Raw genomic sequence first — 27997 nt, 5'->3', positions numbered from 1 at the left:
ACACTGTACAAAACCACAACACGTGCGAGTGAAATTGGAGCGAAGCATGGTTTATTGTACCGGTCAAACTTATTTTACAATATTTTTGAGAATAAAAAAGTAAAAAGAAACTTACAAAACCGCTTTAGCGGGACCATAACATGTGTGAAAATACAATAGCGGCTATTGGGAGAATAGAAGGAGAGACTACAAATTGTGATTTAGTTAAAACATGTCAACATGTTAAGGTTTGTTCTTTAGTTTTAAGAAAAATGTATTTACAGAGAAATACTTTGCTAACATTGTCTAGAAACTATTTCGTAGAACCAAATCTGAAACTTTTTTCAAATGAACTAGAAACTTGTACAATAGTTAACATACAAAGTAAAAAAAAATGTAAATAAAGTATGTACAAAGTATTTTTTATTCCTAATTGGTATTCATAATATGTATTTTACCCTTTTAGGATGCATTGCAAAAGAAAACTATTGATATCACAGAAGCAATAAATATATTGTCTGAATATATTCTGAACTTTGAAGATGCTAAACTATTTAGAAAACACCTATCCAATTCATTGTTAGCTCTTGTATCAGCTAGAATACAATTAAAACCTGTATTTTCTACTTCTAATTATGATTTATGTAATGATTCGGAGAAAACCAACCATTTGGAATTTTCCATCATACTTTCTACATTGTGCGATCATCCTGACATACTTCAGTAAGTTTTATTTTTACCTAAATATCTATCTACACAGTTCATAACTATGTATTCATTGTGTAAAAAGATTCTGTTGTTTAACTTTTTTGTTTGTGTTAGAAAGTAAATTTAATTTAATAGTTAGTCATTGGTAACTCAACTAAAATTGATGACCTGTGGATTAACTCATGGTTCATATGTGTAAAGTAGATCAGTGAACCAGCTAGCAGTTCAGCTCAATATGGAATTATAATTAAAGTTGTGAACTGTGAGTTACCAGGCACACAGCTCATTGCCTCAAATAGTTATAGTACATAGTATTTAGTACATTAGATGCCAATTTAGTTCTTTCAGCTTTATAGCTCAAGTCTATGTGACCTGAACTTTTGAACTCATTCAGAGCTGATTTACATGCATCTAGTCATCGAAATAGATCAAAAACATATTACAAAAATCTACTTAAATTTAACTTCTTAATTCTTCGTAACTTTTACGTTGTGATTGTATTTGAGCATAATTTTGTATGACCGATATTTAAAATCAATTTTATGATGCAGGTATACACTCAAATACTTTCAAATCAACACTGTACCACCATTCGAGGTATTTATACATCATGAGGATTCATACAATGTTGCCCCAAAGAAACGCAGACTCTTGAACTGCAGGCAAAAGATAAGTGATTACAGAATTGTGAACTGCTGCTATACATTACTTACTAAATTGCCCAACGAGTTCTCAACAAAATGGGATTGGACAAACTTTGTTACCAACTTCAGCTATCATGAGAATGCTGAAATAAAATGGTAAGGTTAATTAATTCTGTTATTAATTATTTTATTTTAATTTTTGTGTTTGGTGCCAAAAAGCTTCTATCATCATTTTCTTTCTATTTAAAACAGTAGAGATAACAACATTATGTGTGTGTTTGAAAACCCATTATAAAGATTTGCCATATTTAATTGTTCTAGGCAGTTATATATGTACATATATTTTTTCAGGATGGTAAAAGAATGCATGGCTATATTAACAAATATGACAGAAATTCAGTCAAAATTATTATCTAAACACCTTAATATATCTGATGATGACTGTATGGAGATAAATTTCGCAATTAAAAACAAGGATGCATTAACTATAGAAGGCAACACTGATAATACTGATTTATCTACGGCTAGTGTTGTTAACATAGATGGCATAATGTTGCCAGTTTATGATAAAACTAATGTTCAGAATGGTATCCTAGTTCCTGTTACATCAACTATAAATAATTTGAGGAGCTTAGCTTTAGCTGTAGCCTCAGGTAAATATTATTAATTTAATTTGCTAAAATCTCTGGGATAAATATGTGATTTCTATTAAATTTGAAAATAAACAAGTACCATATAACAATATATGGAATCTTTTACTTTACAGGAAAAGCTTTATCTCTAATGGGTCCAGTGGGGTCCGGAAAAACTTCTCTTGTGGAACATCTGGCAGCTATCACAGGGAGAAAGGGTGTCGCCTTCAAAAAGATTCAACTGGGAGATCAAACTGACTCCCGTATGTTACTTGGCTCACATCAATGTACTGATGTGCCCGGTGAATTTATTTGGAGTCCTGGTGTTCTGACTGAGGTATCATTTTTTATCATGTTTTTTTTTTAATTTAAAGGTTTTAATAATTGGCTTAGATGTTACTAAATTATTTAGCCAGATCTATCAAGATTCTTGATTGAAATCGCCTGCATTTAGGACCTGCGGAACTATCTTTTTTTTTTAAAATAAGTTAGTGTACTTCTTCAATAGTGTTATTTTGTTAAAACTCCTAAAGAAGATCGTTTTTAGTTGTAATACCATCAATGAAGGGTATTGTAAAAACATATTATGTTTAGTAAGTAGGTGATGCAGTTTACATTATTCCAGTCCAATGATAAAACCCAGCTATTGATTACTACTGGGAAAGTGAAATCCCGCACTGGAATCCACTGGAATAATGTAAACTGACCATAATAGTGTCATTTGTTTACAAAGTTTAGGTTTTGAGTTTGTTATCAACATCCTTTGATATTATTTTAGGCGGTACAAAATGGTCATTGGTTGTTATTAGAAGATATAGATTGCGCCGCATTAGATGTGGCATCGACTCTCAGCTCTCTGTTGGAAAGGAACACATTGTGTGTGCCGGGCTATAGAGATGCGCTGCCTGTAACACCAGGCTTTCAACTATTTGTTACACAGAGGTATGTTTAATTGATACAAATTATAAATAAATGTCATATAAGAATTGTGTTTCAGTATCGGTCGGTACAGAGAGATAAAGAATTTAAAAGTTGGTTTTTCGTTATCAACAAGGAAAATGTTTTTATTTCTTGATATTACATATAAACACTTCAATTTGATTTATATATATAGATTTATAGATTGTTTAATATCTAAAAGCGTTAACACAATGTTTTTTTTTTAACTTTGATAGCATAATGAAAATAATAATTAATAAATACTTGAATATTTCCGTAAACCTTTTGATTTTATTCACAGAACAGTAACAACAAACTATGGTTACCAAAAAAAGATGTCTAATTCAAGTACATTGTTGCAAAGACATTTAACTCAGATAAATGTGGAACCACTGTCAAGGTCTGAGCTGGCTGAGATAGTACAAACATTATACCCCAGTCTTACAACAATATGTCCCAGAATTATAGAAGTGTTCATGATGTTTTCTGTAGGAAGTCACGATACGTCGTTACAAACTACTGAAACTGTTCCCAATACAGATAAAGAAACAAATTTAGTATCATTACGAGGATCTAGACTTATGTCAACTAGAGATCTGATGAAATGGTGTTCAAGAGCTGTCATAGATTTTAAAGTAGCCAGTCCCGAATCTGCATTAAAAGTGTTACAAGACGCTTTAGATATTTTCACATGTTCGGTGTCATCACCCGTACATAGATTGGAATTGGCCAAAAAAATAGGCACCTGTCTAGGAATTGTTGAAACTAAATCTGAATTCTATATGAAACATTACAAACCTCATGTATCTCTTAACCCAACATCATTGGAAGTAGGCCGTGCTAAAGTACCTAGGATAGAAAAAAGCTTGGAAACAATAAATTTCAATGACAAGCAAGAAGTGTTTTCGTTTACTAGACAATCTGCTTGTTTACTTGAACGTATAGCTTGTTGCGTTACTTCCAATGAACCAGTACTTTTGGTTGGTGAAACTGGTACGGGAAAAACTTCATCTGTACAATATCTAGCAAAGCAAACGGGACATAAATTAGTCGTTATAAATATGAATCAACAATCAGACTCGGCCGATCTACTCGGTGGTTACAAACCGGTAGATCTAAAGTTCGTTATCCGTCCTATTAAGATTGAATTCATAGAATTATTCAAAGGTTTCTACAATGTAGATAAGAATCAAAAATTTCTAGGACATATAGAAATGTGTTATGAAACAGAAAACTGGTTAGCTCTTGTAACATTGATGAAACAAAGTTATAAAGCGGCAGTTACTCGCTTAGATAAAGAAAGAAAGGAAAATAAGTTAAAGACATGGCTTACTTTCGGCCACAAGCTTACAAAATTAGAACAACAAGTTAAAGCGGCAACTAGATTGACATTTGCATTTATTGAAGGCTCCTTAGTGAAAGCGATGCAAGAAGGATACTGGGTTTTACTTGATGAAATAAATTTGGCCTCGGCTGAAATATTAGAGTGTCTCGCCGGTTTATTGGAAGATAAAAACGAAATCGTACATTTACTGGAGAAAGGTGATAAAGTACCTATTAAAAGGCATCCCGATTTCACTCTTTTCGCTTGTATGAATCCAGCAACAGATGTGGGTAAAAAAGATTTACCGGTTGGATTGAGGAATCGTTTTACAGAATTTTTTGTTGATGAATTGACAGAAAGAAACGATCTGATATTACTTATAGGCGACTATTTGTATCATATGAACTTGAGTAGAGCGATGTTGGATGCTATTTACAATTTTTATTCCACCGTAAAGAAAGAAGCTAAATTGAGCTTAGTTGATGGAGCTGGTATGTACATTTCATATGCTTTATTATCTTACATACTCCTTTTTATATACTTATTTGTTATTAATTTTATTAGGTAACGCGCCGCATTATTCACTTAGAACTTTATGTCGTGCGTTAACTGCAGCAGCAAAAGCGAAATGTGGGACTGTGGCAAGATCTTTATATGAAGCGTTTTGCCTTTCATTTTTAACACAACTTGACAGATCCTCACATCCAAAAGTAGAGGCTCTTATAGCCAAGTAAGTATTCATCAATGAATGTGAAATTATCCTTCAAATATTTTACGAATTTTTAATACTTGTTTTTTTTTTCAGAGCCATCATTGGTAAAAGAAATGTTGTTTCAATTCTGAACCAAGTTATTCCCGAACCACAAATAGAAGGCAAAAAGTATTTACTCTTCGAAGGACATTGGATTCCTCAAGGGAAATTGGAAATTGACATTCCCGATGGATACATTTTGACGCCAACTGTTAGAAAAAATCTTAGGGACATAGCTCGTATTGTGTCTTTAGGTCGACTACCAATATTATTACAAGGTGATACATCTGTAGGAAAAACATCATTGATAACATATATAGCTAAAGCATCTGGAAATTACTGTGTCAGAATAAATAACCACGAACATACAGATTTGCAAGAATATATCGGATCGTACGCTACAGATTCTAGTGGTAATCTAGTTTTCAAAGAAGGTGTCCTTGTTGAGGCTATGAGGAAAGGTTACTGGATCATTTTGGATGAACTTAATTTAGCACCGAGTGATGTACTCGAAGCGCTTAATCGAGTTCTCGATGACAATCGTGAATTATTCATACCTGAAACACAACAGGTCGTGAAGGCAGATCCAAATTTCATGTTATTCGCAACACAAAACCCGCCAGGATTATACGGTGGTCGAAAGATGTTATCGAGAGCGTTCAGGAACAGATTTGTCGAACTTCATTTTGATGAGATACCTAGAAAAGAATTGGAGACAATTCTTCATCAGAGATGTCATGTTCCACCAACTTATACTAAAAAGATGATCGCAGTGATGGCGGATTTGCAAGTTAGACGACGAGGTTCCGCCGCGGTACAAGGAAAAGATGGTTTTATAACTTTGAGAGATTTATTCAGATGGGGAAATAGATATAAACATGCATCCAAAGAAATATTAACCGAAGATAAATTCTACGACTGGGACCAACACATTGCTGATGAAGGATATTTGATATTGGCTGGTAAAGTTCGCCAAACAGATGAAAGATCCATAATAGAAGAAGTCATTGAGAAACATGTAAAAAGGAAAGTTGATCCTGACAATTTATTTAGTTTCCATCAGAATACGTCTCCTGTAACCAAGTCTATTTTGGAGATTATTATCAATAACAATCTCGAAGAATTTTCTCATGTGGTTTGGACTTTCAATATGAGGAGATTGGCTGTGTTAATTGCTAAAGCGTTTATATTTGATGAACCGGTGTTACTAGTTGGTGAAACTGGTTGTGGTAAGACCACAATATGCCAAGTCCTGGCCGCTTTAAGCAATCGAAAACTGTTTTCGGTGAACTGTCATATGCACACAGAAAGTTCCGATTTCCTAGGTGGTCTTCGTCCAGTACGACAATACAAGAATGATGGCAGATTATTTGAATGGGTGGACGGACCTTTGATTTTGTCAATGGAACAAGGACATATGTTCTTAGCTGATGAAATATCTCTGGCAGATGACAGTGTATTAGAACGATTAAATTCTTTATTAGAACCCGAACGACAACTTGTGTTGGCAGAAAAAGGAATGAACGACGGATCAGATATTGTCGTAGTTACTGCTGTGAAAAATTTCCATTTTATAGGTACTATGAATCCTGGAGGTGATTTCGGTAAGAAAGAGCTTTCGCCAGCTCTGAGAAATAGATTTACAGAAATATGGTGCGATAATGTCACATCGAGAGAGGATTTATTAAAAGTTTTAGAGAAAAGTGTCGAGAAAGGGATCGCATTAGGGAACCAGGAAGATGGAACTTCTGGAATCGGTAGTTCCATATTAGATTTCACGACTTGGTTGAAAAATTCTGAAGTAACGAATAAATTTCCATTCAGTATCCGTGATTTATTATCATGGGTGCAATTTATTAATGTAACAGTAACTAAAGGACTACTAGATACACCAGAAGCGTATGTTCACGGTGCATGTATGACGTTTCTGGATTGCTTCGGTACAGCTTTAACGGGACATATTGATTCGTCAGCATTGACTTTATTAAGAAAATCTGCGACTACCTTCCTTATGAATCAAATCAAATCTTTTGCTAATGAAAGCTCTGAGAATTTGAACAGCTTATTGTCTATCAATACATCAACATTACACGCTGAATGTTATGATAAGAAATTTGGTATAAAACCTTTTTACATTGAAGTAGGACCACATGTGAAACAGAGTGATATTGAACAGAATTTCACATTTACTGCTCCCACAACTGGATCGAATACATTGAGATTACTAAGAGGTCTTCAGTTAAATAAAGCTATACTTCTAGAAGGAAACCCGGGAGTTGGTAAAACAAGCTTAGTGACTGCATTAGCTAAATCTTCCGGTCATAAAGTGGTTCGCATTAATTTGAGTGACCAAACAGTAAGTGTTAACTTTGTAGGTGTTTAGTTTCTTAAATATATTTTCTTATCTTCAACTAGAACTTAAAAAAAGGAAACTGGTTAAAAAGTACCTAACATCTGTCCTCTGGTTCTAAGCTACCTACCTACTATTTTTCAGCCAAATCGATTGAGCTGTTCTTGAGTTATAAATGATGTAACTAACACTACTTTCCTTTATGTATAAAGATAATATCAATGGAAGGATGTTAATTTAAAATTTAATATAATTTGATATTTTGTATAGTTTTTTTTTTTATTTCAGGATATAACAGATTTATTCGGTACCGATCTGCCAGCGGAAGATGGTTCATTTGTATTCAAAGAGGGAGCATTTCTGAGCGCTCTTCAAAATGGCGATTGGATATTACTAGACGAACTTAATCTAGCTCCACAGCCTGTTCTCGAAGGATTAAACGCCTGTCTCGATCATAGAGGAGAAGTTTTCATTCCTGAATTGGGCAAAACATTTAAAGTTAAGAAAGAAACTAAATTATTTGCTTGCCAAAATCCACTAAAACAAGGTGGTGCTAGAAGAGGGCTACCTATTTCGTTCTTGAATCGTTTTACGCAAGTCTACATTGATACTTTGACTAAAGAAGATTTAATATATATTGTTGAATCGCAGTATGCAACATTGTCTAAAGACATTTTACATAGAATAGTGAATTTCAATTGCAAAATTGCTCACGAAATCACCGAAATCCAACTATGGGGTCACAGAGGAGGACCCTGGGAAATGAATTTAAGAGACATACAAAGATGGTGTGAATCTCTAATAGCTGATTTAAATGCTGGCAACACTGCTTCACCTGGAAAGTTTGTAGACATGCTATATGTCAACCGCATGAGAACCATTGAAGATAAAAATCTAATGATTAAAGCTTACGACGAAATATTCTGCCCTGAATATCCAAGAAGTGACACAAATCCACAATTCAATATAAAAGATGAAGAAATCATCATCGGAGATGTAAATTTAAAAAGAAACAATGAGAAGGCATTTAAAAATAAACACGCATTAGAATCGAACTTATTGGTGTTAAGAAACCAAATGCCGATACTAAAGTCAGTTGCACAAAATGTAAAAATGAATTGGCTGACAATATTAGTCGGGTCATCGTCGACAGGAAAAAGCAGTGTTATTCAAATATTAGCAGATTTAACTGGTCATGATTTACATGTGTTGCCAGTTACATCAGCTATGGATGTTTCCGATCTTTTAGGCGGATTCGAACAAGTTGATTATAATAGAAATCTTGAAAACATTTACGATGCAGTGGAAACACTAACGCAAAGCACTCTACGTAATCTATGGTTGACGGAAAAAATTGAAAAATGGAAAGGAAATAGATTACTTAGCAATCTCCATGATTATAAGAAATTACAAAGCAATTTTGTACAAAATTCGTCTGTTGATGATAATGAAAACTTTAAAACTAAAGTACAATTCCTTTTGAAACATTGTCACAAATTACTAGAGAGGAATTTATCTAATGATATAGCTGATAAAGTGCAATTAAATATAAATAAACTGAACAATTTGCTGAAAAAAGTTCAGTCATATTCAGTAAATGCTGGAGGTAAATTTGAATGGGTAGATTCGTTACTTGTTAAAACATTGATGGAAGGATCATGGCTTCTATTGGACAATGTAAATTTAACATCAGCAGCTGTATTGGACAGACTTAATGGTTTATTGGAACCAAATGGAGTACTAAGTATTCCGGAGAGAGGAGAAATAAGTGAAATTAAACCGCATCCAAATTTTAGAGTGTTTTTCACTATGGACCCTAAGTATGGTGAGATATCGAGGGCAATGAGAAATAGAGGTGTGGAATTATTTATGCTGAGGTCAGCTGATATGGAGACAAGTTTATCAGAAAGTATGCCATATTTGGACTTAACAGCGCTACTCTCGTCATGTGAACTTCCAGAAAAATATTTCAATATATGCATAAAATGTCATGAACTGATGACAACGTTCATTCAAGGTAATCTTTTTATATTGCTTTTCTTACTTAATTTGTAAATTTGTTCAGTTTGTGCTTGAAAAAAAAGTTCGTTATTTAACTTCACATTGTTTATAGCTAAAATTAGCTTAAGCTACTTAAGCTGCTTGAGGTACTTTATTGTTATAAGTTACAGAAAGTTGTTACTAAAATGGAATCGAACCTGCACTTGCGAGAGTCCAAGGGACCGCGATATTTTTCTCGCTTAGAAAGGACCGTCGGGACCAATGACTCTCGCTTATAGAGGTTTCTCGCTTTTCCATGTTCGAAGTTATTCTGAATTTATTAATCGCTGAAATCTGTCATATCTTTTGCAGTATAAATTAGTTACAATCTTTTCATTTATAGGATTGGAGAGACCAACTGTATCACATTTAATACAAGCTTCGCATTTGACTTTGCAACAAATTCTCCGCGGTATCTCATATAAAACAGCTTTACTAAATGCTTTCTCTGATGTATACATAAAACCTAGAACTGGTAGTGATTTTATCTCTAATATCAACGTATCATTGGCTGAGATGAAAAATAATATGCTCAAATCTTTGGAAAAGGAACTAGAGAATGCAGAATATAATGAAATATATACTAATGATGTGATTCATACTTTATCTGTTAAAGGACTGTGTAACAATTCAACATATGAAATTGGGAAACAAATTGCATTCCCACTTATCAAACAATTAAATATTGAGGGAGAAAATCAAGACGGTTGGTGCTATCTTTTTAATATACTCGTTGCATATCAAAAATGTTCAAAAGATACTTTGCAAATATTATACTACGTAATTAAAGAATGTTTGAAATCTAAGAAAAATAAATTACCATTGATGAATCAACTCAATGAAAAAGCTTATAATTTTGTACGGAATAATGAAAATAATTTATTGACATATCAGAGATTTTATCCAGAATCCGAAGAGCAAAATGTTGATATAATTTTAAAATCTAATGCTGCATTTACTTTGCTTTATAACGAATTACAAAAATTGTTAACAGAAATAACATTAGAAAGAGGAAATCAATTTACAGCAATTGAGTACTCAAAAGCAGTACTGTCAAAGGAAATAATAGATGACTTTATCGAATATCCGATATTGAAATTTTGCAAAATATATCTTCAATTAGTCGATGAAGAAATTGTCAAAGCTATAAAAATGCAAAATTCATGCAACGATAAAGATGTTTGTCAAATAATTAAACTGTTAAACTGGAGAAATAGGTTCCTTAAAATATGTTCTCTTCCCATATTTGAGTTAACAAAAAATAATACGCCAATTTTAAAAGAAGAAATTATACCATTGCTCAATGTACACAGAAGATGGTTACAAAAGCATCTAATTTTAGAACTAGCAAAAATAACAGGAAAAGATTTGAAAAAATTCAATACAGATTTAGCAACAATGAATTTAAACAATCAAAACGATTCACAAACAATACTTAAATTGAGTAAGAAATTACGTAAAATATTCGGTCAACCGAATTTATATGAGAATGAAACAGAACAATCTTTATGTATACAAAGATCTGAAATTTATAATTCATTAACTTTAGATATGGATCAACCAATCAATAAACAATTAGAAAAAATTAATTCTAATTTAACTTCAATTTTAGATCTGACTTTAGTAACAGATGTACCAGATCCAAATACTTTAAAATACATTCAAGATAATATGAGTAATATTGTTGGAAATTCGGATGTAGTTACTATATACATTAAACATTTACCAATTAACCTATATGTTATACAAAGAATAATATATTTAATAAGATCTGATCTATTAAATATTATAAATGATATTAATTCGGTCAACAAAAATTATACGTTGACGAAAAATTTTGTCGATTTGTTAGTAAATTTAGTGAATATAGGTAAAGAAACTAAAGGATTCCCGCCAACACTCTTGAGTCTTTTAAAAGTTATACAATATACAAACAGTGGAGAAATCAATCATAATAAGTAAGTAGAAAACTGTATTATAACATACTAGCTTTCGCCCTAGACTTCGTCCGTACTGAATTAAAAAAAAACATAGTATATATGTGTTTTTCCAGACTGTGTTCTACATCTGTGCTAAATTTTATCTAGATCCGTTTTGGAGATATGTAGTACCAAACATCCATATATCAATCATAACTTTCACATTTACAAAACTAGCTGTCGCCCGCGACTTCGTCCGCGAGGGATTAAAAAAACTTAATAAGTTTACTGTGTGTTCTTCGAGACTATATTCTTTGTCTGTGTCAAATTTCATCAATATCCGTTGAGCCGTTCCGGAGATACCTTCAAACAAACATCCATCCATCCATGTAAACATTCGCATTTATAATATTAGTAAGATTAGTATGATTAAGCGTTATTTTAAATTGTATTGTTTGTGTCTAATTCAGATTGTCTTCAATACCTATGAAGTTTATTGATGAGTTATACAAATTATTGATACGATCGCCAGTGCAATATCCATTGCCTTTCCTTAACTATACTGGAAATCAAACTGAAGAAGACAACGCAATGGAAACAGTCCCTTTGAATACGAAGCGGGTCTCTTCAAATCTACCATTGATGCCATTCTATGTACAGAAGCTTACTATATCCAGCGATCAGAGTAAGTAAAATTTTAATATATTACTAGTTTTATTTGAATTAATTTTATTACTTACTCAGGCATACTCAAAGACATTTAATTATTACTTAAACAGTTTCTTATTGTATATTGTCCAATAAATTTATACATGTTAATAAAATTGGATTGTATGTTTGTAATATTTAAAAAAAACTTATAATTTTGTACACAGGATATATTTACGTTGTTGATAACAAAATTTTTGTCTGTCTATCTGTATGTCTGTAAAGCCGCGTTTGTTCCGGGTATTCCCCGAAACGACTTGACCAATTTGACAGGACTAATGTGTGTGGGAATATTAAATACTACTTTTTTTTTTAATTCTGCCCTGACAATAAGAACAAAACTCGACTTTTATCATTAAACACTAGCCGCTAGGAATTGGAACCGGAAATTAGTTTAAGGGATTCCATTAACAAACATTTAACTAAACTAGCATTAAATAAAATATAGACTCAACGTTAATTAATTTCAAAAAGAAAAACTGATAACTTGTAACATTTTAGACTCTCGTCATATTTTTGCGTATGAATCAATACCATTAAAAGATCGTGCGGAGTATTCAATGCACCTCGCTAACATACGAGATGTTCTCTGGAAGAATATTGGTGTGTTAGATGCAGCTGCTACCTTAAATTTGTAAGTAAATAATACTTATAATGTTTGCCATATTATATAGTTCTAAATTTTCTCATCATCATCAGCTCATTAAGTAAGGGATGCCTAGAGCACAGTAAACCATGCTGGTCCAGTGCGAGTTGGTTGACTTCATATATATCATTGAATTTCTTCTCAGGTATTATGTTAAGGTTGTGTGTTATATGGATAAATGTACATATTTAAATCGAAAACACATTGGTACATGGCGGGATTCGGACCCAGAACCTGCAGATTGCAAATCAAGTGTTTAACCCCTGAGCTACAGATGTTCTAAACATTTTTTCGAATGTAATTCAGAAAAATTACAAATAAGTAAAGTTGATTCGGTTGGAAGTCGAACTTCTTTTAAATAAAGCTAGGATACTGTTAAATAAAATTATTTCATTTTCAGAAAATCTAATATTGATCTAGAAACTAGAAAATATGAACAACTGATGTATCAGTTACATTGTTTCGTTAAAGACAAGAATAACAAATCAAATACAGAAATGTATAGCTTTGAGGAATCGCAACTAACAAAATATTTTAAAGACGACACCATTTTCGTTGATATGATTTCAATCGCTAATTCGATTTATGAGAACTTGAAGTCAATTGATTTAAAAAATACTGACAATTCAATGAAAATGAAAGCTAAAATACTGATGTCGAAATTATCTGCATTAACAAGTTTCTTACTTCTTAAGATAATGGCAGAAATAAGTCCTATAGACCATGTTGAAAAACATCGTCTTAAAATTCAATACATTGAAGAAGATGTAAAAATGTTCGAAGCTTTACTAAATGTATATTACGTCCATGGTATTGTCACAGGATGTATTTTAGAAAATACAAATATAGAGAGAAGTTCAGAAGTGACTATTGAAAAGTTAAATGAAAATAAAGACAGATTAAATAAAGTACATCCTTATTGCTCTATTATTGCGGAACTGAAAGAAAAAACAGCAAATGCGGTGTTAAAGTATGCATCTGGTAACACTTTCCGGCCAAAGGAACCTTCTTATGGAAGTTTTGCAAAGGTAATTTATTTAATATAAATTTTATAACAATAATCATTGAAATCGGTTTATTTAAAGTTGATAAAAATACTATTTTTTTTTTTTTGTTATAAAATATTAATTTTTTTCAGGATTGCAAACATTTTACTAAATCTGTGTTATCACAAAAAACTGTAACAACAATATGTAAAAATTTAATAGCAACTTGCGACAGTCTATATGATTGTTTCCAATCGAATAAAATCGACAAAAACATAATTCAAAATGCTCAAACTACAATTAAAGAAACTTCATCTTGGTTACATTCATTAAATGCATTTTATAAGAACATTGAAACAATATATTCTGAGGTTTTCCCCGATTTAGCAAAACCTCTACAAGCTTCAATATCTCAAGTTGTGTACAGTATAACATCTCTTAGTGATATAATTAAAGAAATGGTTGTCAAAATTGAACAAGGTTCAGGTTTATGTGAAAAATTAACTGAACTAATGCAATATCCGAATAAGATACCTCAAAATGACAAAGAAAGTTATCTGAATAGATTTGTGACGTCTGCATTTATGCAAATGATAAAAAGAAGTGTGGTATCTTCTGAAGAAGATTTGTTTACTGCTGATTTGGAATGCTTGGAGTAAGTTTTATTTTTTTATTTTTACACCATTACAATAAGGAAGAATTTATAAATTCTTTAAAGATTTGAATCTCTGAGTAATAAAACCTGTTTTTTTTTTGTTTAATATTTTGCAATAAATTTGTATTCTTTGTTCTAAAACTTAAAATTTTTTTAGAACATTAAAAATGAACTTATCAGAACTAAATATGCGTTGCGTTGCATCTGAGAGTGTAGATAGAGTTACATTTGATGCAATATTGAAAACATTAACTGCTATTGTCGATGCCTGGGAAAAGCAACGGAAAGACATTGAGAAGAAAAAAATAGACGACGAAGCTTTATATGTTACGAAGTAAGTATACTATGTTGTCCTAAGACTATACTTCATTTCCATCCAATTCCTAAAATAAACAGAGAAACGTTATGTACATGTCGACCATTACGATATTTTACTTGTTTGGTAATTTTGTGATAATTGTAATTGTTGTTGTTTTTTTTTTAATAATTTCTTATATATTAGATCTAAATGCGAAGACGAAGATGAGGACGCAATCGCACAAGAAGAAATAATGGAAATGTTCCCGTCTTATTCAGAATCAGATTTTGCCGAATTTAAACCACCGACATTAGAACAGAGTAAAGTCAAATTACAAAGTGAAGATAAGAAAAAATCTCAATATTTGATTACTAATGAAGATGTTTCATTGATATATAAATGGCATTCAAACTTCGCTCATGATATGACGTCAGCGGAATGGTTACCCTCCCCCAGGAAATTGGTGGCGAATAACGTTGTTAGTCCATTGCTCATGAGGTATCCCATATTTAGTCGGTTAGTCAACAACTCGTGGGAAGCGTTAGATGCAGAATTTGAAGGTGTAATTTCGCCCACTTTGATGGTCGTTTTATCAGATATTAAAGAAAAAGTAGATGGATGTGGTAAGTTATTTATTATTCTCGTGTTTTAATTTCTCTTAAAAATGAAAAAAGAATATATATATATATGTCTAAGAACACATATATATATATATATATATATATGTGTTCTTAGACATAGGAAAGGAAGAAAGGACGATATGAAATTTGTCTAAGTTTGCATAGATGGCAACTTTTTTGTAATTTTTCTATATGAAATATATTATAATTTGTTTTATTTGGCAACAGAATCATCAAGTACCAAGATAGACTTTTACCGCTCGGCCTGGGTTTCTGAAACCAAGCAATGCCTGCCATTACTTCAGAGAGTTAAGGATACAACCAATAACTTACTCGATCAATGGCCCGACTTCCCCACATTAAAAGACGTAAGTGAATAAACTTATAACTAGATTTATTCGTCACAGTTCTTTCTCCTGACAAATTCAAGTGTATTAATGAAAAAGAAAATTTAAAAAAAAATTATGTATATTTTCAGATAATGATTATCGTAGACAGAATATTAAACTTTTCTATCACAAGTCCCGTGTCTCGGTTTCTAACTGGTATAGAACTGTTGCGTGATAAGATCGAGGAGTGGAATAAGAATGCTCACAAAACTAACAACATGATAGATATCTCTCTCGAAGTGGGCCAACAGATTATAAATTGGAGAAAACTTGAAATGTCACATTGGAAGGAATGCTTGAACAATTTGTACAACAGGTAATTTGCCAAAGAAAATGCGTGCGTATGCGCACATACGTACGTTGAATTACGTACATGCGTACGTATTTTCAAAGTGTGTGTTCACTTTGTGTGTGGGTTTAATGTTAGGTTAAAGGTGATTAAAGTGTCTTTTTTCACTTAAGATGATTCCTGTTGGGCCGATCTACCAATTTTATCGGCCCAATGGTAAAGATATCTTTGGGCCGATTGAGTCCTTGGAAAAAAAACATTGATCGGTAGGTCGATTAGTCCTACGGATCATTTAAACCCCTAACTTGGGTAAGGCTCCGAGCCTGATGATGATGATCGTTTAAACTTCCATTTAACTCCGTTAATTTTTAATTAATCATTTTTTACAGACGTAAACTTAGAATCAGTTTCTTTACGCCATAAGTCACTGGTATAAAATATTGTTGGTATTAATTCCTGTGTAAAATTAAACAATATTGGATTAATATATTTTTTTAATATTTTCTAGGAAGCAAGCTGAAGCACACAAATATTGGTTTTATTTATACTCTGTGGTAAATAGTTATTTGTTTGAGTCACAAAATGAGGAAGCAGTGACAGCAAACAGAGTTATATCAGTACTAAAGGAATTTATGGAGAGTTCTAATTTGGTAGAATATGAAGTGAGATTGAACATTGTTTATATCTATCATTGTCATCTGATACATCTGGAACCAAGTCCCAGGAGAGGTAAGACAAGTTTTATATATCTACTATACTACTATCTTAATCTTACTAATATTATAAATGCGAAAGTTTAGATGGATGGATGGATGGATGGATGTTTGTTTGAAGGTATTTTCGGAACAGTTCAATGGATCTTGATGAAATTTTTCACAGATGTAGAACATAGTCTGGAGGAACACATAGGCTACTAATTAAGTTTTTATTATTTCAATGCGGACGGAATCGCGGGCGACTGCTAGTCTTAATTTTTGCTAATATTATATATGTGAAAGTTTAGATGAATGGATGAATATTTGTAGTAAGGTATCTCCAGAACTGCTGCATGGATTTTGCTGGAATTTGGCATAGATATAGATCATTGTGATACGTTTTTTTCTTTCATTTTGCTCGGAAAAGCTAGTTATTTCATATTTTATACTATTTTGTATATAAGACTAGCTTTTACCCGCGACTTCGTCCGCGCGGAATAAAAAAAATGCACACAAGACAAAAAAGTTCCTATGTCCGTCTCCTAGTTCTAAGCTACCTCCCCATCAATTTTCAGCTAAATCAGTTCGACCGATCTGAGTTATATATATATATATATATATATATATATATATATATATATATATATAGATACTAGCTTTTACCCGCGACTCCGTCCGCGCGGAATAAAAAATAGAAAACGGGGTAAAAATTATCCTATGTCCGTTTCCTAGTTCTAAGCTACCCATCAATTTTCAGTCAAATCGATTCAGCCGTTCTTGAGTTATAAATAGTGTAACTAACACGACTTTCTTTTATATAAAGATATAAGATGGGAACTAATTAGGATATTATGAATGTGTTATTCATTATTTGTTGGGATCAAATTAATTAGTAAAATAAAATATAGTTCATAAATATTATGAGGTTCTTAGTAGAAGACACCATAGACAATCTTATATGCACACATTGATATTTTTCACTTTACTTATTAATTTGTTTTATTTTTTCAGACGAACTTCTATCAATCTTATGGAACACATACAACTATTATTCACAATTTTCAATGCAAATTGCGAACGCTATCAAGGAAAAGCGCACGCCCATAGAGAAGAAACTACGAGACTTTGTCAAGATTTGTACTTGGGATAGAGATTTAAGTTACTGGAGTGTTAAAGATACTGTTGAAAAAGCACATAAAGCATTACACAAGCAAACTAAAGAATTTGAGGTAATTTGTTACAATTTCTTATTTAATTTTTGTGATTTTTTTTAACTTGTTTTTACCAAGCGATTTTACACAAATTTAGGAATGGAATTTCATTGAGGTTACTAATTTTACTTTTTAATTCTACCACATTGCGATGACACAAAAAAAAAAACTAGACAAAAGTCTAGTTAGAAAATTTAAAGAGCTGTCCTTATACGCATCTGTAAAGATTTAATGACTCAATAACTATTACAAAGATAATTCTTAGATGTGGAAGTGAATTTAATATGAAAAATGTTTCCAGAATGTTATAAAAGAGAGTGTTGTACCGTACCTTGTGGACAACGTATCTGAGAGTACGGAGCACGTGGGGTTGTGGGACAGACCCAAGCGTGTCACTGGACCGCATGCACCAGCTGGTGGTGCTTACATGATAGATCACCAGAACCACATCGTCACTGTCAGACATATTAAGGTATGTCACTTATACTTCGAATTGTCATCGTTTTATATTAACAGTAGACCACAGGAAACATCTGTTTCCACAAGCACACAGAAGACAGGAGTCAAGTGAGCCTAATGTTAGTCCTCTTTCCCTTCCCAAAATGATCTTATAAGGAAAGGATGCAAGAAAAGTGGACTTGACAGTGGAGGGGATGCATAGACAGGGAAAATTTCGCTTTGTGTACGTCCAATCTTCCGTCGACTAAGGTTTGGTAACGCATTCAAAATTTCGAATGTCACTGGGCAGGCTAAAAGTAATGTTCGATAAGTCTTAAAATATTTGATGATGATGATGATGAAAACTATTTTTTTTCCAGAAATATCTAGATCAAGCAGATCAACCTTGCGATATAATACCCGAAGGCAGTTTGTTGTCCAAAATCCCAGCGTTGGTGAACAAAGCCAAGTCCCTGTGCAAGGACACAATGTTTAACTCTGGCTACCCCTCGCTTGTGCAGGCGTTGGATGATTTTGTTACTCTTATTATTGAGACAAATACACATTTGGCTTCTTTAGACGTAAGTGAGAACATTTGTTAGAAAAAACTGTACAAAATATATGAACACTAGCTGTCGCCCGCGATTCTGTCTGCGTGGAATTAAAAAAACATAATAAGTAGCCTATGTGTTCTTCCAGACTATAATCTACATCTGTGCCTAATTTCATCGAGATTCCGTTGGACCGTTCTAGAGATACCTTCAAACAATGATCCATCCATCCATCTATATAATATTAGTAAAATATATGAATTCTATCGTTTTTCCCATTCAAATACTTACTACACCAAAATACATACATACTTTGGTGTGTGGTTAGTGGTCAGTGATGTAACATTTAAATGAATACTTGTGATAAAGAAATTCAAACTCTAAAGCATAAGAAATAAGGAATAAAATCGCGTTTAACAAGTTTATTATATTTTTTAGGTGGATACAACAGAATCGAAAGACAAACAAAAATCTCAAGCAAAGAACATAGTTCAACAGAAGCGGAAAGCTCTCGCAGATCTGTTTAAATATTTGTCTCAAATAGGTCTGAACTATCGCACTGGCTTAGTTATATTGTCAGCTGAAGATGACTTATATGACTTCACTATACCTCCCGTAGATCTGGATGCTGCTATGAATTATCTAAAGAGCAGGTAAGAAACAAATCAAGAAGTTATATTAAATTTTAAACAATACAAAATTTTTACAATTCTTTAAATCTGTAGAATATTGTAGAGCAAAATTGTATTGATTGAAGTAAGATGTTTTAAATTTTACGCTGGGATTCCACTGTGAAAATTACACAATAAAAACAAATCTATATACACAAAAGAGTAAACTGACTAACACAACTATCAACGCACAGACAAAACGTCTGGGTCTAGAGACTTGTAACTTTGCATAGATGCTCCTGTTGCGTCGTAGGTGACCACTAAGACGTGATTTTACGAAATTCGTCCCCTAAAGGTCCAAAATGAGGATCCAAAGTTTGTATGGAGCAACGTTATTCCTTCGGCAGTATGTCATGAATATTAAACTTCGATAAAATTTCAGTAAAAAATGTAACAAAATATATTTTTATTTAACAGACGCAGCGATGCGACATTGTCCCTTCTATGGTCGGGATGTGAGAAATACTTCCAGAGGAACATAGCACGTCATAGACTGCTGGCTACTTCCTTGACATCGCCTCACAAAGACCTCGGCATACAGAACATTGAGAGATGCAAAGGATTCTCAGCACAACTCATGGTAAGAAAAATAAAATGTTCAACTATTTTAAACTTTTTTACTGTAGCTTGATCCTGTCTAAATAACTTGTAAAGATATATATGTAATAGTACAAGAGTCATGGCAACGAATTTTACTATGGTTTCGATTCATTTCCATCTTATTGATACGTCTTGTTGTCCCTATTTTTTTAAAGAATGGGCGATGACATTATTTACAGTCGAACCTGGATAAGCGAGAGTCAATATCCGGTGCAAACGGATGACCTTGATAAGCGAAAAACTGGAGTTAGAGAGATAGCTCTAAAAGTGATATAAATATCGCGGTACCTTGGACTCTCACTTATCCAAGTTCGAATGTATTAATACATGCTTTAATGCACTAAAGTTCCCGGGTTACAGTTATGATTATTATTTACATTAGTCATATTTTTTGTTATTAACAGAAATTAACAATAAAACAGAAAAAATCAGTCGCAAAACATTCGAGACAACTTTGTGATTTAAGAAGGATAGCCTCCAATTTAACGGCGGCATTGGAAATTGAAATTCCCGAATCAAATATTTCAACATTAAAAGAGAAATTAAATCTTCTTTCGGATTGTTATTCCAACACATCGATATTGCTTGATCAATTCTGTGTACTGTTGCAATCGTGTCCGGAAAAAAGTTTAAAAGATAGCTGTGATCCTGAATTTGATGCAGTAGTATCAAATTCACCAATAACTCGTTGCTACAAGAAAAGCGATGAGTGGAATGTTCTATATAAATCAGTAAAATCCATAATTACAGAAGTTTCTAAACAAAAAACATTACTCAAAAAGTCATTATTATTAGCTCCTAAACAAATTGGACAAAATATTTTCGAACTACCGATACTTTCTCAATCTCATATCGATGTTGCAAATGAGGCTAAAAATAATTTACATACCATCATTAATAAATTAGATGAAATCGAAAAAGAATATCAATTCACATTGAAAGCTCTTGTTTATGATGAATTTGTATCACAACATCCTTTCTTAAGAAGTCTTAATAACTTGAACGTTTATTTGAAAGAAACAATCAACCGACTTGACAAATTAGATCAATCTAATGATGTATCAATGGAAGGAGATACAACAAAATTGGTTAATGAAACGGAAGATTTAATAGCGACTATGCTTCTAGTTATTCAGTCACTTTATAAAAAACATTTGCCAATAGATAAAAATGACAGTGAATCTGAAGTTTTAAATGCAATTGATAAATTAATTGAAGAAAACGAAAGTGGAAACAAAGAAATGCTCGAAGATAAACACTTAAAAGAACGTTTACAAGAGAATCTTTCGAACGATGTTAAATTATTACAATTAGATGCTTTAATTAATAAAATGTACAGATTATTGACTGATTACGTCGAATATATATCAACGGTGACTCATATTGGAGATGTCAAACTTGCAGTATCAAGAGTTGTTCCTATATTAGAACAAGCTATTTTATTTATACAATATTTCGTATCGCAAAAGGTTGCTGTTCATAGAGTCTCTTGCAAGATGCTATCTGTGCTTTTGAAAATATTCTCCGACTTGGCGACCAAAGGGTGGGTAATTTCTTCATTCCTTTATTTTCTTGATTCATTTAATACTTTATGTGATCTTATATGAATTAAATATATTTTCAGTTTCTGTAAACCATCCGACTTAGACATGGAAGATGGTGAAGGTGCCGAAGGTCCGGGAACGTCCAGTGGCATGGGACTTGGCGAAGGTGAGGGTCAAAAGGACGTCTCCGAGAGAATAGAGAATCAGGTAAGGTTTATTTCATTACAACTTTAACCTCTTATATAACCTACTAGTTATCTTGTAATGTTAAATGTTTCAATTTATGGTATGGTATAGGATCAATTAGATGATGCACAAAGACCAGGAGAAGAGAAAAAGGAAGAAGACAAAGATTGCAAAGAAGAAGAAAAAGGAATAAATATGACGGACGACTTTGAATCGCATTTACAAGATGTGGAAGAAAAGGGTAAGCTCTTTGAGTATTCGAAGTAGACAAAAGTTTTATTGCCTGGGAGTTAATATATAATAATTATTATAATGTTATGTGTAGAAGGAGATGATTCAGAAAAAGAAGACGATGAAGACGACGCCGACAAGCAAATGGGTGACACGGATAAGGCAGCTGAAAAGTATGTACTACACATTATCTATATAAATTTACCACCTAAGATATTCTGCAAAAATCTTTATTCTTTTAAATTCCTAACTATGCTTTAATTTTTTTTTAATATGTAGACTCGATCAACGAATTTGGGGCTCGGAAGATGAGGAGGACGTTGATGAACAGGAGAAAGATAAAGATGAAAAGGGTAAAGGAGAGAGTACGGGCGAGAAACAAATGGGTGCTAAAGAAGAAGAGCAAGGGACCGACGACGGCACAGAAGGTGAAGACAAAAAGAAGAAGAAAGATATCAACGAAATGGATGAACCTGAAGTTGATGATGATCATGTTAGTAACGAAAATTTTACAAACTTAATTAAGTTTGCAATTATTTGTGTTGTTAAACTAGCCACTATACTAACTTGGTAGTTAAATGATATTATAGTAAAGTATATTTGTATATTTATTAAGAAACAAGTATTTTAACACCACCTTTTCCTACAGATTGATCCACATCACGGCAAGGAACAAAATCTACCAGAACCTGAAGATTTTGAGTTGCCTGATGATATGAATGTCGATGGAGAGGAAGGCGAAGATAAGGTATTTTTATTATTATTATGTGTTACATTTTCTTATGAGTAATTAGATTTAAAAGATTTTTATTTACAGGAGGAAGGTGAAACAGAAACCGAAAATCCATTTGAAATAGATGTGATGAAGGATGTTGTTGAAAATGATGAAGATGATAAGAAGGACGGAGAAGAGAAGGATAATAAAAATGGACTTGAAGTTTCCAGTGATGAAGATGATGATGGTGATGAAGGAAACAAGGATGATGTGCAGGTAAGATAAGTGAACTTATTAATATGAAAAGGTTTAGCTATAGACACTCTCACTTTTTAGAAACTATACTCTAATAGGGAAAATTTGCAGACTTACAGAAAATTTCCATTAATGACAATAATATTCATTGCACTTTCTATATTACAGAATGTAATGTGTTGTGCTATACTTAATAAACTTTTAATGTTAGGAAAAAGAAAACGCAGAAGACCAAGACAAAAATGACGAAGAAGATTCTAGCAAACAAGAAGATGAAAATCAAGATGGTTCTCAAGAAGATCCGAGTGCTGAGATTCCACAAGAGAACGATGAACAAAATCCTGAATTACCAGAAAATGAAAATAAACCTGACGAGGAAGAGTTACCTAAAAACCCAGATGAAATCAATGAACAGGATAATGTAGAGAAAAAAGAACATGAAGCAAATCCTCAAGCTAATCCTTCAAGCGAGGATCCTTCAATGGGTGAGAAAGCTGAGAACGCGGAAATGGATCGCGGAGTTAACGATAATGTGGAAACTAATGCAGAGCAAGCAAAAGACGAAGAAGCAGCACCATCTGTAAGTATAACACAGTATTTTATTTATATGCTCATTGCATACTGTAGATAATAGTATAGTATATCTTGTAATAAAATATTTGATAACAAAACTAAAGTAAAAATAGACTTGAATATACTAAGAAATTTATCTTAGGAACAAGCTCAAGAGCAAGTTGGTGAAGATAAACAGTCAACGGGACGTTCAGAACTAGACAAGAGTGACAGAGGACATCGCGGTGAGAAGCAAGCCGCGAGAGCTGAGGCCTCACAAGATAAGCAGAAGCGACGAGAAAACAAGCCCGGAAGAACTGACGATAAAAGAACTTTAGGTAAGAATTAAATTTTTCATTTGTTTCTTCTTAATACAGACTTCGTTGTGTTCACAAATTGATATCATTTTGAAGAAATCAAAAGACATAAAAATTTTCGGCTGAAAATAAATTTGAGAAATTAAATGCTAGTCAATTCTTTAAGGGGAGGTGAATGAGCAAAAACAGAAACGGGCTCACACTTTAAACGTCGAGGAAGATGATGCCACTGAAGAGGGCGGGGACGCGGATAATGACGCGGATAAGGAGGCTGACGCATTCCAACACGTCAAGCAAGGAAAGAAGGATGACCTGCAGGTACCATATTAAATCACAGTTGACATTATTGGTCTTGTTTAATTAAAAATTTGTTCTTTCGAGATATAAAATTCAAGTGACTTGATACAATTTAACATTGAAGAATAAAAATGAAAATATTGTTACGTGCTAGGGTTCGAAGGATTTGGAGAGAAAATACTGCTGACTCTTTTGAAGACTTTAGTAGGTTTCCTTTGTATCGCTGGTTGTCGCTTCGAAGTCGCCTCGAAGGTAGCTCAAACTGAACTGACTCCCTCACCTCCCTGCGGCTATTTATATAGGCCGAGTCGAGTCCGAGACCATTCCAGAAAGTTCCTTTCTGGAACGTTTCCAAAAGGCGCGAACGTCATCGACCGGTTTGGACGCTTCCGGAAAGATGACTCATTTCTTCTTCCTGTTTTATAATTTCACAACAGTACCTCTAACGCTATCTAGTGTTGAGTAAAGGGTTTCACGTGACTTTGTACGTTCGTAACAATATTTTATTTTAGGCGATCGACGCAGCTACCAAGGAACAAGCGGATGAGCAGCCGACGCTGCAGCAAGAAGACGAAGACGGAGAAGAGATGAAAGACAATGAGGAAGTGCCCATGGATGTTGATGACGATGATTTGCAAGTAAGAGAAGAACTGACATTCTGCATCCTATTTTCCACATATTGATATAAAAAGGGTCTTCTACCGTCCCAAATACAAAAAGAGCTACTATTACAAGTTAATACAGGATACATAAATTAATAGCAATATCAGAATTGCAAAATTTAATTTATGGTACGTAATGTATACAATAAAATATAATATTGCTTTCCAGATAGAGAAGTCTGAAGAAATAAAACCGGAGAAAATGAAGAACGGACAAGAGAAAGAAGAAGAGAAGTCCGGTAACAAAAAGGAAGGTGGAGAAGAGACGACAGGAGAGACTGGAGTGGAGGTGGAGGGGGAGACTGTGCTCACTGCCGGCGTGCCGCGCGGCCGCGACACTACTTATCATACGAAGTATGAAAGCAGGTTTTTTTTTAAATAAAGCAAATATGTATAATAGTTTTCATATATCTTGGCAGCTCTTAACTTCGTACGAGTCGCTGTATAGAATACAATTTTATATTTAGCGTGGCGTAGCGAGATGCTCGGGCACTGCGGATGCGCCGATGACCTTGGGCCGTCAAGATATTTACAAACAGTTATACCGTTTCGTTGTTCCTACTAACTTATCATAAATTTCTTTCTATTTTTTATCTTTACACAATGTTGATAGAAATAAACTGATTGTTGCTAATGTTTAGATTCCTCACATTAAACCTACATACTACACTTTCAGATTAGAGGATGAAGTGCAAGCAGCGGAGGATATATCAATGGAGGAGTACCTGAGCATCCGCGAGTACTTGAGAGTGGGCGGGAGGCGGTGCGCGGGCGCAGTGGAGGCGTGGCGCGGCGCGTGGCGAGACACCGCCGCCGCCGCGCGCGCACTCTGCGAGCGGCTGCGTCTCGTGCTGGAACCCACGGGACGCTCGCGACGAGCAGGTCTGTACTAATATTAATTTGCTAAGACTCCTTCGTATTAAATTCTTACTAAGTTGCCTCGATTCCAATTGTGACGGATGTTTATTTGATTTAAAGAAATGTCTTTAATTACACCAGGTTTTTTATCCTCTTGAAAAGCAATTACTAATCTCTTATTTAGTAAAAGTATCAATTCGTTGTTGTAATTTAACATTTAAATGTAAAAATAACGTTCCGGTTCTCAAAAAACTCCAATCGCGCCTTAATTATTGAATTACATGACTTTGAATTGCTTTGTAAGAGTTTTTTGATGTAAAACATCTATAGGATCACTTGTAAACCGAATCGTTGACGTGGCGACGGGTCGCCACGCTATATTGAGGTTTACATATATATAGGCGGTCTTATCGCTAAGCAGCGATCTCTGCCAGACAACCTTTGGGTAGAAATTAAGCTAAGTAAACCAAATCGGTAGGGTGCACACGAACAGTGATAAGAAATATAAATAAAAACAATAGAAATATTAATAAGAGAAAATAAAATAATACAATATTTCAGCAATATATAGCCAAATTAGAGCTGCAGATAGTGATCTTTGACATGTTTTTTAAATGATTCAATACTTTTACTGCATTTAATAGAGAGAGGTAAGGAGTTCCATAGTTTCATATCATTATTATCATCATTATCATTATCGTTATTATTATTATTTATTTAATTATAATATATAATATTTTATGCATATTACTTGTACACACACGATGTTTCACATCTGCCAGGCGTCCCATGACGGCTCACAAGTTTTTTTTGTTTCACAGGTGACTTCCGCACTGGTCGCGCGATCAACATGCGTCGCGTTATCCCGTATATTGCGTCTCAGTTTCGCAAAGACCGTATCTGGTTGCGGCGCACCAAGCCCGCACGTCGCGACTACAAGATCGCACTCGCGCTGGACGACTCCAGCTCCATGGCCGACAACCGCAGCAAGGAACTCGCCTTCGAGAGCCTCGCCCTTGTCTCACAGGTATACCTCGCCCTCCCCCTTCCGACCTACACACGCCCCCCATACAGAGACATGACGATATCCAAAACTAATGTATTAAATCTTGTTTGACTTGTTTCGATACAAGTTCTGAATTCATTTTGATAAATCAGAGCGAAAAATAATAATTTCTTTTATTCCAGGCATTGAATCTTCTAGAATCTGGAGATCTCGCCGTGATCAGCTTCGGTGAAAAGCCGAACCTCCTCCATCCGTTTAGTGAACAATTCTCAGAGCATTCCGGGGCTAAGATACTGGATCAGTTACGCTTCGACCAAACGAAAACAAAGATAGCTCAGTTGTTAGACTTTTGTACAGTTCTTTTTGATGAACAGAATATAAGAAGTGACGCAATCAATGCCAAGTTATTAGTAATCGTTAGCGATGGTCGAGGTATTTTCTCTGAAGGAGAGACCCGCGTCGTACAAGCTGTAAGACGAGCTAGACAACAAGGAATCTTCTGCGTATACATTATCATAGATAATCCTGATAATAAGGTAAGCTAATATCATATTAAAGTTACTAAAACGACAAAAATACTTAAATTGTTTTAACATTTAATATTTCAATTTATTATCATCAGCTCGCTATATGTCCCCACTGAGGGGATCGGAGCTTACCCTAAGTTAGGGGTGACGAGGCCTTAAACACATTGACTTAGTGCGGTTTGACTTCATTTGCATCACGATATTTTCCTTCACTGTAAGAACGTCGGATAAATGTACATATGTAAATCGTGAATTGAAAAACACATTGGTACATGGCAGGATTCGAACCCAGGACCTGCAGATTGCAAGTCAAGTGCTTAACCTCTGAGCCACCGACACTTAATATTTCAATTGGCAAAATTAAATTACTTATTGTCTTTAATCAAGTTGTCTATAATTTTCTAGCACGTCACATTAGTTACGTTTCGTTACACGAAAGAGACGGAAGATAAATAGTACAGTGTATCAGAAAGAGAGACAATTCATTCTCCTTTTGTTCCAGGATTCAATAATGGATATCAGGCGACCCGTGATGGACCCTGTGACGAATACCCTGTCCGGCTTCGTATCTTACCTTGACGCGTTCCCATTCCCCTTCTACCTGCTCTTAAGGGATCTGGCAGCGTTACCAACTGTGCTCGGGGATGCACTTCGACAGTGGTTCGAGTTAGCGGCCAATGTATCCAGTTAATACTGAACGTGGTAAGGCACTTGGCACGCCGTTCAGATGAGTAATCTTGTATCGACGTGCCAAATCAAATTATGCGTATTTTTGTAGCATAATAAGGTATTTGCTTCTTTTAG

At 33.8% G+C, this 27997-nt stretch overlaps 1 protein-coding gene across 1 annotated transcript; it reads left to right on the top strand.

The window, feature by feature from the left end:
- LOC106716492 (midasin) lies at window positions 1–27997 on the top strand. The gene is made up of 41 exons (XM_045681580.1): window positions 1–227; window positions 446–702; window positions 1239–1487; window positions 1683–1984; window positions 2098–2300; window positions 2742–2905; window positions 3204–4717; window positions 4791–4956; window positions 5032–7333; window positions 7616–9344; window positions 9711–11325; window positions 11757–11971; window positions 12496–12628; window positions 13041–13668; window positions 13779–14281; window positions 14439–14615; window positions 14784–15202; window positions 15428–15567; window positions 15678–15904; window positions 16386–16606; window positions 17584–17801; window positions 18085–18255; window positions 18602–18802; window positions 19211–19425; window positions 19861–20023; window positions 20448–21586; window positions 21668–21794; window positions 21885–22014; window positions 22099–22177; window positions 22284–22497; window positions 22654–22752; window positions 22822–22995; window positions 23186–23554; window positions 23690–23864; window positions 24010–24161; window positions 24653–24778; window positions 24972–25156; window positions 25479–25684; window positions 26482–26687; window positions 26849–27202; window positions 27696–27997. The coding sequence occupies exons 1-41, from the start codon at window positions 141–143 to the stop codon at window positions 27882–27884; spliced, it is 16143 nt and encodes a 5380-aa protein (XP_045537536.1). The 5' UTR covers window positions 1–140; the 3' UTR covers window positions 27885–27997.

The sequence above is a fragment of the Papilio machaon genome, chromosome 16, assembly GCF_912999745.1.
Source record: "Papilio machaon chromosome 16, ilPapMach1.1, whole genome shotgun sequence".
In the NCBI taxonomy this organism is placed as follows: Eukaryota; Metazoa; Arthropoda; class Insecta; order Lepidoptera; family Papilionidae; genus Papilio; species Papilio machaon.
This window is presented reverse-complemented; position numbering and strand designations above follow the sequence as displayed.